Genomic DNA, 13711 nt, shown 5'->3' with positions numbered 1-13711 from the left:
CTCAGGAGAGCCCAGTGCATGGGAGCTCTGAGACATGACCCGAGAGCTCCTCCTGCAAACCTATGTTCACACTTAGGGTGCAAACAGAGTCAAATCTGTACCAGGTATCCAAGGACACTGAGCATCGCGTAACTTCTGTCACTGCTCTTGGGACTTTGGAAAGGATAGAGTTGTGTGAACAGACAGAGTTTCACCTCCTGTTTTTGATAAATTTAGGAGACTCACTAAGGTTTACGGAGGAAAGCTCTGCCAGAAAAGAACCCTTGATTTCGAGTCAACAGTCAAACACAGTCCACTAGAGCAGCACTATGAATGACACTGGACCCATGGCCAAACCAGTCGTTTATCTAAAATGGTTCGAGTAGGATGACACCAATGAAGGGTGAATAAATTAATTTACAGAGAACTGCAAAGAACAAGTCACGTCCTACAGGAAGAAAACACACATGGAAAGTCTGCTGCAACCTAGGGAACAGCTTTGTTTGGAGTGCCTTGCATGCAACAAATAAAATGCACTTAAAAAAAAAATGTCAGTTCTTTCTGAGCTAAGAAGTTGAGTCAGCAGCTTATCAAAACCTATTAGTTCTTTCAGTCCAATTACATTTTGAATAGACACACTCCATTCTCATTGTGTTTCTCAACAAATTCTTCTGTGATTTTCTTTCAGGACTAAACTCAACCAGCCACTTCAGGCAATCAACTCAATAAATGACTACTAGGAAGCAGCCCTGATGCTGTTTCCACACTAATCTAAGACTTGCCACAAGCAGTAACGGCACTCATTGCAACAGAGGTGGAAGTGCAGGTATGTTGTTACCTCGGTAGCACCTTCACCCACTGATACAGCCCCAAGAAGCTGAAGGGTGACAAATACGAACACTGCAAAGCAGAATTTGGTCCTGTAGTCATGTATATCCAGTAAGAATCCAGTGTAGATAACTGCTGCACTTAATAAAAATCACTTTTCCAAACACTGACATTTTTTGTTCTTTCCTCTTTAGGAACAGATTTATGGAATAGAATTTCTCTCGGAAGTGGTCTGACTGTCATCTGTTATTCTCTGGACATCTCTGTGCGTATCCTGCATGTCAGCAAGGCCAGAGCACTTAAAGCTGTGCTTCTCCAGCCTCTCATGCTGTGTTATAGACTGGATCCTCTGCAAACCTGCACAGGTTTTCGGGCTAGGGGACTGCTCTCCGACAGCCCACCAGTTCTTTCAAGAGCTGAGGGGAAAATCTGGCTCTGGAATTGCCCCTCCAGAGCAAAAGGTACAGTGGGAAACAAGCAACCCACAGAGCTGGGCTTTTGTAAATACCTGGTTGAAATAAATTGTGATCCTACTTATAACCTGGATGTTCGCATCCACAGGACACCCATGGTCACTGCCATTCAGGCCAGCATTTGGTATCCACAGCACAGTAGTTGTCCAAGTGCTGCTCACTTCCACTGCCTCATCGGCGTGCACTGACAGACTAAGGTTTACGACAGTACTCACCCCATGCTTCTCTGTCAGAGAATTATCCCTTCAGTGCCCCAGGCTGTTTTCTATCCATGAGTATTTATACATCTGAAATACAAAAATCAGGCTACCTCTGCTTGGCAGGTGAAAACCCTACATCAACAGAGGAATGGGAGGCAGCGAGTCCCTGAGCAGCAGCAGGAGCAGCTGAAGAGTTAGGACAGGCTCCAGAGTGGCAGCTCTCTCTCTGGCTCTAGTATTGCTGAACATGCAGCCCCCAGCAAAAAAAATGAGAGTGCGATGCCCAAGATGCCAGAAGTTAAGATCAAAGAGAATAGGAAAAGCAGCTGAGAGATGAGGAAGAAATAGCAGGCAACTTAGAAAAGGTTTGAACAAACAGTTTTGGGAATATTTATGTACACACATGCATATGTAGACACAAATCCATCCGAATGCTGTTTACAACGTGCTTAACAGAAACATGACATCACCGTAATCTGCAGTACCAAATGCTCTTTTTATTTCGGTGGCCTTGCGTAAGGTTTCGCTCTGTGAAACACAGGCAGCCATGTCACCATCAGCTGAGAAAGACTCTTACCTGGCAAAGGGCACCCTAAGATTTCTAGTCTCATACAGATGCTGCCTTCTTCAAACCAGGACCGAGGGTTTATACGGATATAGCGTGCAACCAGCGGCACCGGCAACATGTTGAGAACTGGGATCTCTTTCTCCCTGTTTCCTTGAAAAATCTACGTAGGCCAAAAATACGGAAACGGCAAGGTCAGTTCTTCAAGAAGCCTTTCAGTATCTTTGGTAACAGTCAGATAAAACCACCTGGTACAGCCCCAGGTTGACGATGGCTCAGGCCAAAACTGCTTTTCAAAGAGTACAATCCCCCCTACGCCTCAGAAAGTGGGAAAGGAGACAGAGCTTCATATCCTTTCTCCAGCAATAGGCATCTTACGGGCGTGAGATGTCCCCGGGGACCAGCAGACTGACACTAACCTTTGCACGGGCCGTGCAACAAGAAATGTGTCTCAAAACGGGCAAGACCACTGCCAGGCTGGCATTCACACCCATAAGCAGAAACATGCAGGTTTGCCATACACCATATTCTGGGTCCTTCTCTGCATCATGTGGTTTGCTCTTAAAAAGAGTGGGATTACCAAGAGACGTTGCCTTGTAGTCTTATACTGAGTAATGTGTCAAATCAGAGCTCCACATGGATAGTCCTCACTTTTCCACCTCTGCTCATCTCCATAAGACATTTGTTTCGTGATACTCACCATGTCGCCAGACTCATTTCTGACAGCAGTCCATGCATGGCTGTCATTGCTCACCAATACTCTGTAAGAGGTCACCCAGTTACTCCTTGAAAAAGACAAAGAGTATCTAAGTTATTTTTTCATAACTTAGAACAACTGCAAATTGAGTTTGATGTAATAAAGCTTATACAGCTACCAGCAATGGAAATCCCACCTGGCAAAGTCATGACAATGCTCAGCTGAGAGAGCAACATGCAAATCTAGATTCAACAGATCAGTTAAAAAGCCTAGTGCCTAGAAGAAAAACCCCCAAGAAGATAACATTCTGGGGTTCCAGGAGGCAAGGGATTACTGCTCTCCTTTCCTTTTATATGCAAATATGGGATATTTAGAACAGATGCACCCAGCATTCAAAAGCCTTACCTTTTTGGCTACAGAGCATTTATTATTTCTGCTGTTATTATTAGTAAAGAATAATAAATCCTCTGAAAAGTTCATAAACTTTACCCAGCAAAATTTCCATTTCTTCCAATACAGGAATGACTGAAGCCTGCAGTCAATCTTTTATTTATTAGCAACCACTAGGGACAAAGAGACAATTCTGTCTCTGCACAGCAGAGTCCAACTGATCACAGTACCAGTTCACTACTACTGCATCTAGAGCAATCTTCAGTAGGCTGATCTTTCTAGTGGCCTGTTATCTGATTTAGAGCAAAATCCCCTTTAATCTGAAAGAGCAAACTCTTCATTGATACTTATGCCTCGTCTGTATTCAGCTAAAGAGCATGAGGCAAAATCATAGAATCACCAGGTTGAAAAGGACCCACTGGATCATCGAGTCCAACCATTCCTAACACTCCCTTAAACCATGTCCCTAAGCACCTCACTAAGCATTTATTCAAATAAAATGCTGCTTCCTATATTCTGAGGAGAGTTAAAGCTGTGCAGCTTTTACACTGCCTGGATACTCCTCTCCTGTTTGTTGGTTTGAAAGAAAGAAAAACAGCTTAGGTAAGAAAAACAGTTTCTGCTAATATTAAGGAAGGTGCTGTAAATTCAGGTTGCCCTCAGAAACGGAATCTTCTGCCTTGAAATCCCATTCTCCCCCATGTGGAAAGGGAACACTGCACGCATGCGTGTGTTCAGAGTGTCTGGAAAACCAGCAGAAGGGAACACACAGAGCTTCCGATCAGGCTGAGTATCTTCAAATGCCAGCTATTTCTGAAGATACAGACCAGCAGAAGAGCACTCACGCACTAAATCTTCAAGAGCTGCAGATATCCTGCACGTGTGCGGCACAGGAGGTCTGATGCTTCCAGGCAGCAGATGGATGCGGTGCACATGCTCGAATCAAGAGCCAGGCTGCTTACAGTCAGCACAGCGCTTCCTGGCACTGACGAGTTCAATATGTACGCGGTGCCTGGTTTATTCATGGAGACACCGAAATCTAAAGCTTTCAGGGGAATCTATCATGGAAACATTGCAGCTAAAGCCAAGACAGTGCCAGAAGGAGTATTGGAGGATGTAATCTGCTTTACGTCACTACAAGCTGACAGGAAGATCCATCTCATTGGGTCTGGGATTCGCAGACATTAATTTCTGCAGCACGTCACACCAAATCTTCTCAGGGCCCATCAGCACCGAACAATAAAGCTATCTAAGGAAAGGTGGAAGCTATAGAGCTTCACGGTACTTAGTACATCCCTTCTGCTAGTTTAGAGAAGCCCTTCTGAATGTGCTCTGTAAAATCCCCCTGCACCTCCTGTTATATTCCTCAGACATTTGTTGGTTTTAGAGAGTCAAGAGAGACAGGAAAAGTCTGATGCCAGCATTCAGGAAAGTATGTATTAATTATCAGTCTCTTTCTTGGCAGAAAGTTAGGCAATGCAGAAATTATCGGGTGACAGTATCTTCAGAAGTAGCTGAGGTGACCTCCAGTCAATCACGCTCAAGCACAACGCGCTGCTCACACCACTGCCTCATGAAGTTCATCAATGCTACGAAAGGATCACCAGACACAGACTTGACCGGAATTGCTTCGATTCATGTGCTGCCCATTAATAATCCTCAATAAAATTTATCTCAGCCTCATCTCTTCAGGAGAAACCTATCTGAAAAATCTCAGTATCTCTTGCCAACATTAATCAATTCAGTCCAAAGACAGTACAGGCAAAAATCAAAATATGAATCAAATTCACTTGATGTGGGGGATGATTTTTTTATTAGTAATTACTTGGGGTTTATCTGTAACAAATTAGCTTTAGACAAGGCCTATTTGAACACCTTCGATTTTAAATTCAGTTCCTTGTGATGCACTGAAGTGCCCAGCTTGTCCATTTCCACCCAAAACCAGACAAACGCAGGGATTAAGTGACTTGCCCAGGGAGTGGGAGGAAACTTAAATCAAGGCAGAGGATTAAAAGCAGATCTCCTACAGCCTTGGCAGGTTCCTGAACAGAGAACCAGCTTTTTGCTACTTTCCCGCATCAGAACCTACCGAGCAGAGGGAAAGGCAGCACCAGTACAACAAAACATCTTTCTGCTTTGCCTCCTGCCTACGATTTGCTTTTCTGTATGTGTACCATACATGCAGAGGGATCCCAGCTCAGCAGAGAGCGAGTGCTAAATGAGGAGCTGTGGGGGCTGCCATGCTTCCAGCAGCCGAGGACATCAGCTGGGGCTCCTGACCACTGGGATATGGGTTTATTTTGTTCGAACAGAGCCTGCTGCACACAGTATTGTAACATCAGGCCTCTCAATTACGGAATGCCAAATAAGCAACAAGTGAGAGAAATCTGGTGCTCTTATGCCAGTCTCCGAGGATGCTTTTCTACATCACTACAACCTCACACGATTTGAGATAAATGAGGAAGGCTGACAGGTGCCGGTCAGCAGAATCTCAAGCCCACAGTGGCAGAGATGCTGGGGATGAGACCAGCAAACACTGGCAGAGTTAACTTTAACTTTATCTTTAATGGACCCGACTCCAGCTGACCATATTATTCTTCTCCTCTCACCATAACTTGATTTGTCTGCATTACAAACTCCTAAAATTAATAGAAAATAGAACCAGATGGGCACATAGATCTGCATCCTACAATAATATATGAACTGACAAGCCAAAATACTTGAAATAGCAGAATCTCTATACCTAAAAAATGCCAGACAAATCTTAGATTAAACGGTACTGATGCAACAGAATCAGCAATCCAGCAATGAAATGGCTGTCCGCTTGAAAAAGTAATCTGTGGTCTCATAGAATTAAACGCAAACCCATTAATATTAATATTCTGTAATAATATTTATGCTGATAAAATATTAAACCACCAACCCAATCGCCCAGCAGTTTCAGAAACGAGCCAAATCAAAGAACTCTCAGGCTAACCACAGGTAGCCCAGCAAGCTTTACCAGCTAATTAAAATAAATATGATTTAAGAGATGGAACTTGACTAGCGAGCCAGGGTATTTTTTTTAATAATTGAAATCTTCGAATGTTTAATTTTTAAAATTGCTTCTTGCTGACTTAAATTAATGCACTGCTGTGAAACCCAGCTCCTCGGAGGCCCTGTGAGGAAAGCTCAGGGCCAGAACTTCACTTGCTCAGGATGAATTAAGGACCACTTTTCCAAAGCTTGCTTCTCAGCGAGGAGCTCGGGTTGCAAACACGTTTCCCACTCAACTGCTGCCACTCGCAGCCAAGTTTTTACAAGATTTTAATCTCTGACTTTCTGACCTTCCCAGGAAAGTGGGTGTCAGCTGTGGGTATTTCCTTTCACAGTTGTACATTTGGGTAGCAACACCTGAAGGTGCCACGTGTGGGGTGAGAGACATCCTCTGCCTTGGAGATATTAAGGGCTTAACGCCTGTCTGTCTGGGCCACACTGCAAAGAGATCTGATGCATGTGAAATTCTCCCTACACCAGACTTTCCACTTCCATATCTTCTGTATGTGCTAAACACACCCAAGCTGCGATTCCTTCTCTTCTAAACCTCATTTGGTGACATGTTTGATTTTCCATGCTTGTTTGTGGCTATCACACTCTGCAACCAGTCACATATTTGAGGAGAAACACCTGAACTCTATGGGCAGCGCCTCCCTGTCCTTTTGTCTCCTCCTGTGAAGATTAAAGTAACAGAAAATAAAAAGCTCTGGCAGTCACCAGCAAATATTGCTATTTGCGCACACAGCTGTGAGCATATTTACAGCAATGCTGAAAGGACTCACACCTACCAAGTGTGCGCGAAGCTGTGGCTGTGCCGCTTGGTGCCTGCAGAAGGGATGCTGGCATGGGAAGGATGCTCAGGGCACTGGGGAAAGGACCAGCTGCCTGACGTCCTCCAGGTAACACCACACACAATTATCCTCATTGCAATAAGTCAACGCACACACAAAATATGCAAATCAAGGCAGTGATCAGTAAGTGTGAGTAATCTGTTGCAACATATGCCTCTGTTCACTTGATATACCCTTCCTGAAGGCTTCAGCTCATTTGATTGCAAACTGCCCATCAAAGTCCCTTCTATAGAGTTTAAAAATCTTTCCTTCCTCTTCTGAACATCCCCAGTGAGCCTCGCCGGGCACAGCAGGTTCTGTCCACGCACCATCACCCTTTCCCAATGCAGAGGTTAACCAGGCAGGAACCGCCTCGTGGGGATGGCAATGACCTGCTCCTCCCAGTGCTGCACCGAGAGTCACTCAGTCTTTGGCAAGAACGAGAACAGGAGCAGGATCACCGTCACATACCAGAATCATCAGCTTTGACACTGCTGTCAAACAAATTGTGAAAGTATAAATACATTTCTGGGTGTGCTGTCAGAATTCCACCCACACAGGATCATCTGAGCGGGTCACAAACTCAGCTCCCCAGCACCGAGACAGAATGGTGAGCATCCACCAGCAGTGACAAACACTGTACCAAAACCCTGTGTAGGGCACAAGAATTGAGGCATAAGATGAAGGTGGCACAGGAACTGAAGTTAAGTAAATAGATGGAGAGCACTTGAGGCTGAGGCTGCCAAAGACTGACTCTCAGTGCTGTAACAACTGAAAGCCCATGAGACGGCTCCACCAAAAGACAGCTAAGAGAAAACAGAACTTATTACACTGGCGTTTATGATCGGTTTTCTTAATATGTAACTAGTGATATTAATATATCAAGGGAGCCTTTTCTACACTGAACTTGGGTTGTTTTGTAACTCCCATCAATATACTTGATATGATTGCAGTGGATTTGGAACAATTCGCTCCACGAGAGCCTGACATTGGGGAAGCTGTGATAACCTCTGCAGTCCTGTCACCCAGTCAGGGCAAAGAACAGTTGGTGCTGATTTAATGCACCATAACAATTCAAGTCGCTACACAGCAGCTGAGTATTTTATTACATGATTTGCATAAAAACTTGAGACATTCTCATTGAATTTGCTGGAGTTTCATCAGGGTATGGTTTCATAGCCTCTGTGTGGTGATAGGAGATATTGTTTTGAAAGTCAATGCCACATACATCTGTTGTCCTTGTGAGCGGGATAGGAGTTAGAGTTCATTTGACTATGCTTTCAAAAGCAGCATTACACTGATGCTGTATTTTGTCCCTTCTGTTTTCTTTGGTATCTGTGGAAACAACCAAAATCCTGATGAGTAACCACTGTACAGTCCCAAATGCTGATGCAGTTGCACTGAATGGATTATCACTGTTCTTTATACTCCGATTATTGAAATACTGAAGATGCTGATGTGGTTATCTCTTCACGAAACCAATCTTACTGCTGAGACCATGGCCTTAATACCATGAATGGCTGATAAACTGGGGAGGAAGCAAGGATTTTTACCCTCTTGCAAGCAAGAAAGTTCAACACCTTGCAGTCCTCACACGCGGATGGCCCATAAAAGCATATCCCAGCTCCCATGGAACTGCCAGCGACTGGGGTAACACATCAATTTTGTGACTAAAGAGAGAGCAGAATGCTGTACCACCAAAATTAGAAGCTAGCAAACTGCACTGACCTGAACTCATCCTCAACTCTCTCTCTGGATGGTACCCAGCTTGCGACGGACCTACAGCTCCCAAAGGCTGGTTTGTCAAAGGGATGCTGGGGGACCATGAAGGGCTACACTGCACACAGAGCAGGCTGAGGATGAGGGGGTACTATAGAACATCACATTATTCCTTTATTCAATTAAAAATGTCCTGTCTTTAGCAAAAGCATGGTCAGACAAAAGAGGAAATATGATGAATATTTATTATTTGCTAAGCCAACAAAGTAGTGCAAGGAAAACACTCGGACAGTAGCACGAGGACACAGAACAGAGCATGTAATGGTGTCTACCTGATTAAAACACAGCTTCAACAACACTGACCAGTTTAAAAGTGTGTCAGTTTATAAGCAAGAAACACATGTAAGTGATTGTAATCATTTCTTCCATCCAGTGAGGCCACTGATTTGTTACCTCCTCTAACCAAATAGCCTTTTCAGCCCCGTCGCAGGTTTGCCAGGGACACAGACTAACCTCTACTCAAACCAGACTGCAAACTGCCACCCCACCTCACCCTGCAGGTTTCCCGAGTGCCCGAAGTGCCTGGACAGCAAGAGTCCTCGAGTCCTCTTGCTTGCTTTGACTGGCAAAAGGAAGGATTCCTCAAATTCAGGAGCTTTTGTTCAAAGCCTGGTTTTGCTTCTTGCAGGAAGAAAGAAGAGCAGAAAGATTTTGATTCCACATGACTATAGCAGAACTCACAGCCAGGCACTTTGAGTACAAAATTTGACTCACATTCTTCCTTCAAAAGGAAATGATTAAACAATGCAAGCATTCATTTCTAACCCAGCATGGCTTCCTTCTTTCTCTAGTCAGGTCATCTGTACTTCTAAGAGCTGTTGCTGCACCTCAGCCTCTCCCTTCTCAAGGGTCTCATGCTCGAGTACAAGAGCCCTGGGCAGGCAAGCAGAGCCACGGCCCTGGAGAGGAATAACCAAGGTGGAGCAGTTCCTGCCAGCATACACAAAGTGATAACCCCAGGTGTTTTTGTGTTCTTCACATCATGTCAAGCATAACCTTCAATTCATCCACTGCCTATAAAGCTCCAAAAATCCCAAAGAGCCAGGCTGATGAACAGGCTTTCTCTGGGTAGAACAGGACATCAGCAAAACTAGGCTACAGCTGCTAGTGCTGCTACAAGGGAGTAAAAGGTTGCTTCCACCACCACTATGCTAGCTCTGGCCACAGCATCAGAAATGCACACACAATCAAAGGCCAAACTCCCAATAAGTCAAATACTGCAGCCCTGCAGCGAGAGGCAAAGTTATTTGCTGCAGGATTCAAGCACGTTGTCCTCGCCTGCCCTCACTTGTCATTCCCCACGTCCTCATTCAGTCAGCAGCAGGAAGCCAGAGGGACCAGAGCAGGTACAAATCTGAGCTCAGCAGAAGCTCAGAGAGGACTTTAACAAAGTAGAAAAATGTACTTAACTGAAAGTCTCCTGTTCAATACCAAGAGGGGAAAAAAGGTTGTTTTTCCCGATTCTTTACCACTATCACATAATGGCATTTGTTAACTTTGCATAATATCCTAGTGTCTTTTTTTTTAATACATAATGCTGGGAAAATCTCCAAGGCTTAAATACAAATCTTACCTTGGCTTTCAAGCTTGGCAGGCTTTTGTTTCTAATATAAGACAGATCAGAGAGCTGGGGTTTGGCTCTCCTACCTGAAATAAGCTTATTCTCCAGTACACATTTCTATTAGTTATGAAAGCACTATATTCTTGTTGCGTAACTTCATGAAGTTGAGAAGATGCCTCAGGCAAGAGAATGGCACCTTTTTGTACAACCTTTTATATCATAAGTAGTCCTTTTTGATACCATCACAGTCAGCAGCCAAGTGTAAGAGAAGGAAGCTAATGAGTCTCCTCCTCTTCTAGTGCCCGTTATAGCAAAGCAGTCACAGATGAGACTGCCCACACCAGTAGAAGTCCTACACCAGCCTGTTTCCCCTGGCCTGCCTTACAAAAGGCAGCTCACTGCTTGCAAGCCCTGTGGCTATGGTTGAGTCACTGTCCCTTGAATTTGCCACCACACGTACCAAAGCTGCCACCAGTGTCTCCGAATCTCCGAATCTTGGAGCAACTTCTGCTCCAAGCTCCGTCTCCACTATTGTCTGAATTCAGCTTCCCTTCGTGTAGCTCTTCTCCACACCAGGATTGTTTTTTTCCTTTCTTCTCACTTTCCTGACTGCTGTAGAAATTGAGTCAGAAAGACACACTAAGATCGTCCTTGGTATGATCCTCCCAGGTGCTGAAACTGGAAACCCCAGGACACCACTCCTGGCCCAGATGAGGGCTGCACACATCAGCCTAAACTCTTTTGAAAGCATGAGCCTCTATTTTGGTGCCTCAGGGAGTACCAAGTTACTTTTAAAAATCTGAAGACTTACACCGGCAGAAGCAGAGCACACAAACACCAACTACATCGACTTTATCTGTTCAATGTGATGAGAGGAGAGAGAAAAGAGAAATGGACTCCAAGGAAGCCAGTCCCAAAGCCATCACACCCTGATGAGAAAAGCCGCCTCCAGGGCAGTCCCTTGCATGCAAGCTGGAGGGAGGGGAGGAGGTCACTCCTTCCTACGACTATTTCTGCCTCTTCCCCCCAGCCCTTCCACCAGGCAGAGCTTAGTCTTACAGGACATGTTTTCCAGGAGACATCACCCTGCCTTACAGCGCAACTAGTACAGTCAAAACCATCTTGGCACCTGTGAGGCAGAAACGTGCCTGTTCCTCTGAAAATGTGAGTAACAATCCCAGACGAGCTGGACCCGCTCTCCCAGAATGATCCCTGCTGTTCTTCCAGACCCTCAGCATTCTCCCACCACCTCTTTGTGGCGGAAGAAGGCAAAAGCAAGATTCAGTAATTTAAAAACCAAACGGAAAAAAAAAAGATGACTATGAATACCAGCTATAAACAGAGCATCAAGTCCTGCTGTAAACTCACAGCAGAGCTGAACTAAAAATAGCAACAGAACAAGATGAAGCAGTGCAGTGCTGGTGTTGATAGCAACAGCAATGTCAAGAGTATGAATATAGGAAAGAATAAGACTTTGCTACAGTAATTATCTACCTAACACAGAACAATGCAGAATAAAAATAGAAACCCTACTGCTAAAAAGGCTCCTACTCCCACATCAACGTTAAAAGAAATGAAAAAAAAAAACCCAGAAAACTAAACTATAGAAGAAAAACCTCTTTTTTTTCCTAGATACTGTGGTATTTTTCTGGTTTGCCTTTTATTATATGGCACATTCATTTTCTTTAGTGAGAGACCTAATTGGAATGGATCTAAGACTGGGCATCTCCTTCGTGTTTGCTGGAAATGTCTAGCAGCACAAGGGGGATCATTTGCTTACCTAACACAGTGAGACCCAAGGAGAAATTAAGAGATTGGATAAACGCTGTAAACATCAGGAAAAAAAAAAATGCATCACCCCCAGTCCCTGTTTTGCCCAGCTGACTGCTGTACTCCTCACGCACAACCTCACCTCACTCACACCGGCTGTTATCACAGCCTGGGCGGCTGTGCTCAGAGCAGCAGATCACAAACAAGCAATTGCACACAGGTCTGTGCAAATCAGGTACTTCCCACAGCCAGGTACTCGCTCTGTAACACCAGCAGGAAGCAGAAAGCTCACGAATGCTTCCAGCGCTGGCAATGGGCAGCACGATGAGTCCGAAGCCGAGTTCCTGGGCTTCACACAGCTGTGTTGCCCCCTTAGACTTGCGCAGCAAGGCAGTATGGGTTGATTCATGGCAAGCACTCCTTCCTAAAAGCTCTTTAACAGGCAAATTCAATACCATGGAACCTTACTAGCAGCCATGAACACAGCACACGCCTGCTATCCAACACGGCAGGCCTGGCCAATACATACTGTGTGGGTTTGGTGCATTATAAATTCCTCTTTAGAATAAAAAAGTATAGATATAAATTTTTTTTTAATTGCTCATTTAAAAATTCTGCTGTTTTGGAATTCCATCAATTATTTGACAATTGCCTATATCTTAGGATATCTAAAGAAGAGTGGTTATTCTAACCTAACATCTAAAACCACCCAAAACCCCCTAAAAAGAATGGTATCTAAACTAATCAAGTTAATAATTGGAAAAGAATGAGGAAGTCTAACACAAGCAAATTTGACAAGGTGAGTTTAAAGGCATATAATCCGAGGCAATCACATCCATTCCTTTGCCAGACATAGATAATTACTATAAAAGTTTGCTATCCTTAAAGTTTATTTTATGCCATATATAATCACTATGTGTTTTACTGCTCCTCCATTCAATTACCTGATGTCAAACAGCATTTCCATTCCTTCTTTCTTCCTTGAAGAACCAAACCAAACACAATACAACATGAAATCCGTGCTCTGAAAGCTCAGCATCTCACAGAGAAAACGAAGCATGTACTTACGACCAAAGGGAGTTTCTCCCCTGTGTGATGACTCCAGTGAATTTTGTCAGCCTTCGAGCATCCACTTCAATCCACTGATATGGGTCATTTCTTCCTGCACACCAAGCACCATCATAAAAGTCATTTTCGTTAACACCTGCCTGAAAAGAAGGGAAAACTGTCTTCACAAATCAGAAACGAGGAACTGAAGGTCTTTCATGGGAAAAAGAAAAGAACACATGAAGTCATCATTCATCCCATTTACTCCTTTGGCTCCAGTTTAAGACCCTCGAGACTGTCGTTCTCCGCAGGTATAAGGAGAGACCAAAACATTTCCTTACTCAAAGCAGGGTCTGCAAAGCCCTTTTAAAAACCAAGAACCATTAGACATAAATTTAAGCTAGAGTTAGAAAGCATAAAGAGAGCCTCACTTCAGTCCACCTATTTGTGCCTGTGGCCTGATAGAGCCTTTATCCAGAACAAATTATCCACATGGTCTTCAGAGTTATGAAAGCCCTAAAAAGTCAGCTCCAGCCCTTGTAAATAATAGTCAGCG

At 44.2% G+C, this 13711-nt stretch overlaps 2 protein-coding genes across 3 annotated transcripts in view; one reads left to right on the top strand and one right to left on the bottom strand.

Moving 5' to 3' along the window:
• Positions 1–13711, top strand: part of GPR26 (G protein-coupled receptor 26) — a 144902-nt gene that overhangs the window by 57971 nt on the left and 73220 nt on the right. The window contains exon 4 of one of the 2 annotated variants that reach the window (XR_008450748.1): positions 3536–3600. The exons of the other annotated variant lie outside the window; for it this stretch is intronic. The gene's annotated coding sequence lies outside the window, so the exon portion shown is untranslated. Of the gene's footprint in view, positions 1–3535; positions 3601–13711 lie in introns of those variants that run through there. 2 annotated transcript variants of the gene reach the window in all.
• CPXM2 (carboxypeptidase X, M14 family member 2) overlaps positions 1–13711 on the bottom strand; it is a 68990-nt gene that overhangs the window by 29797 nt on the left and 25482 nt on the right. The window contains exons 3-5 of the mRNA XM_009560108.2: positions 13177–13316; positions 2746–2830; positions 2058–2208 (exon numbers count right to left, since the gene is read on the bottom strand). Of these exons, the coding sequence (XP_009558403.2) occupies positions 2058–2208; positions 2746–2830; positions 13177–13316 (376 nt within the window). The remainder of the gene's footprint in view (positions 1–2057; positions 2209–2745; positions 2831–13176; positions 13317–13711) is intronic.

Source organism: Cuculus canorus, chromosome 7, assembly GCF_017976375.1.
Source record: "Cuculus canorus isolate bCucCan1 chromosome 7, bCucCan1.pri, whole genome shotgun sequence".
Classification (NCBI taxonomy): domain Eukaryota; kingdom Metazoa; phylum Chordata; class Aves; order Cuculiformes; family Cuculidae; genus Cuculus; species Cuculus canorus.
Note: the sequence above shows the minus strand (reverse complement) of the source record. Positions and strands in the feature narration are given on the sequence as shown.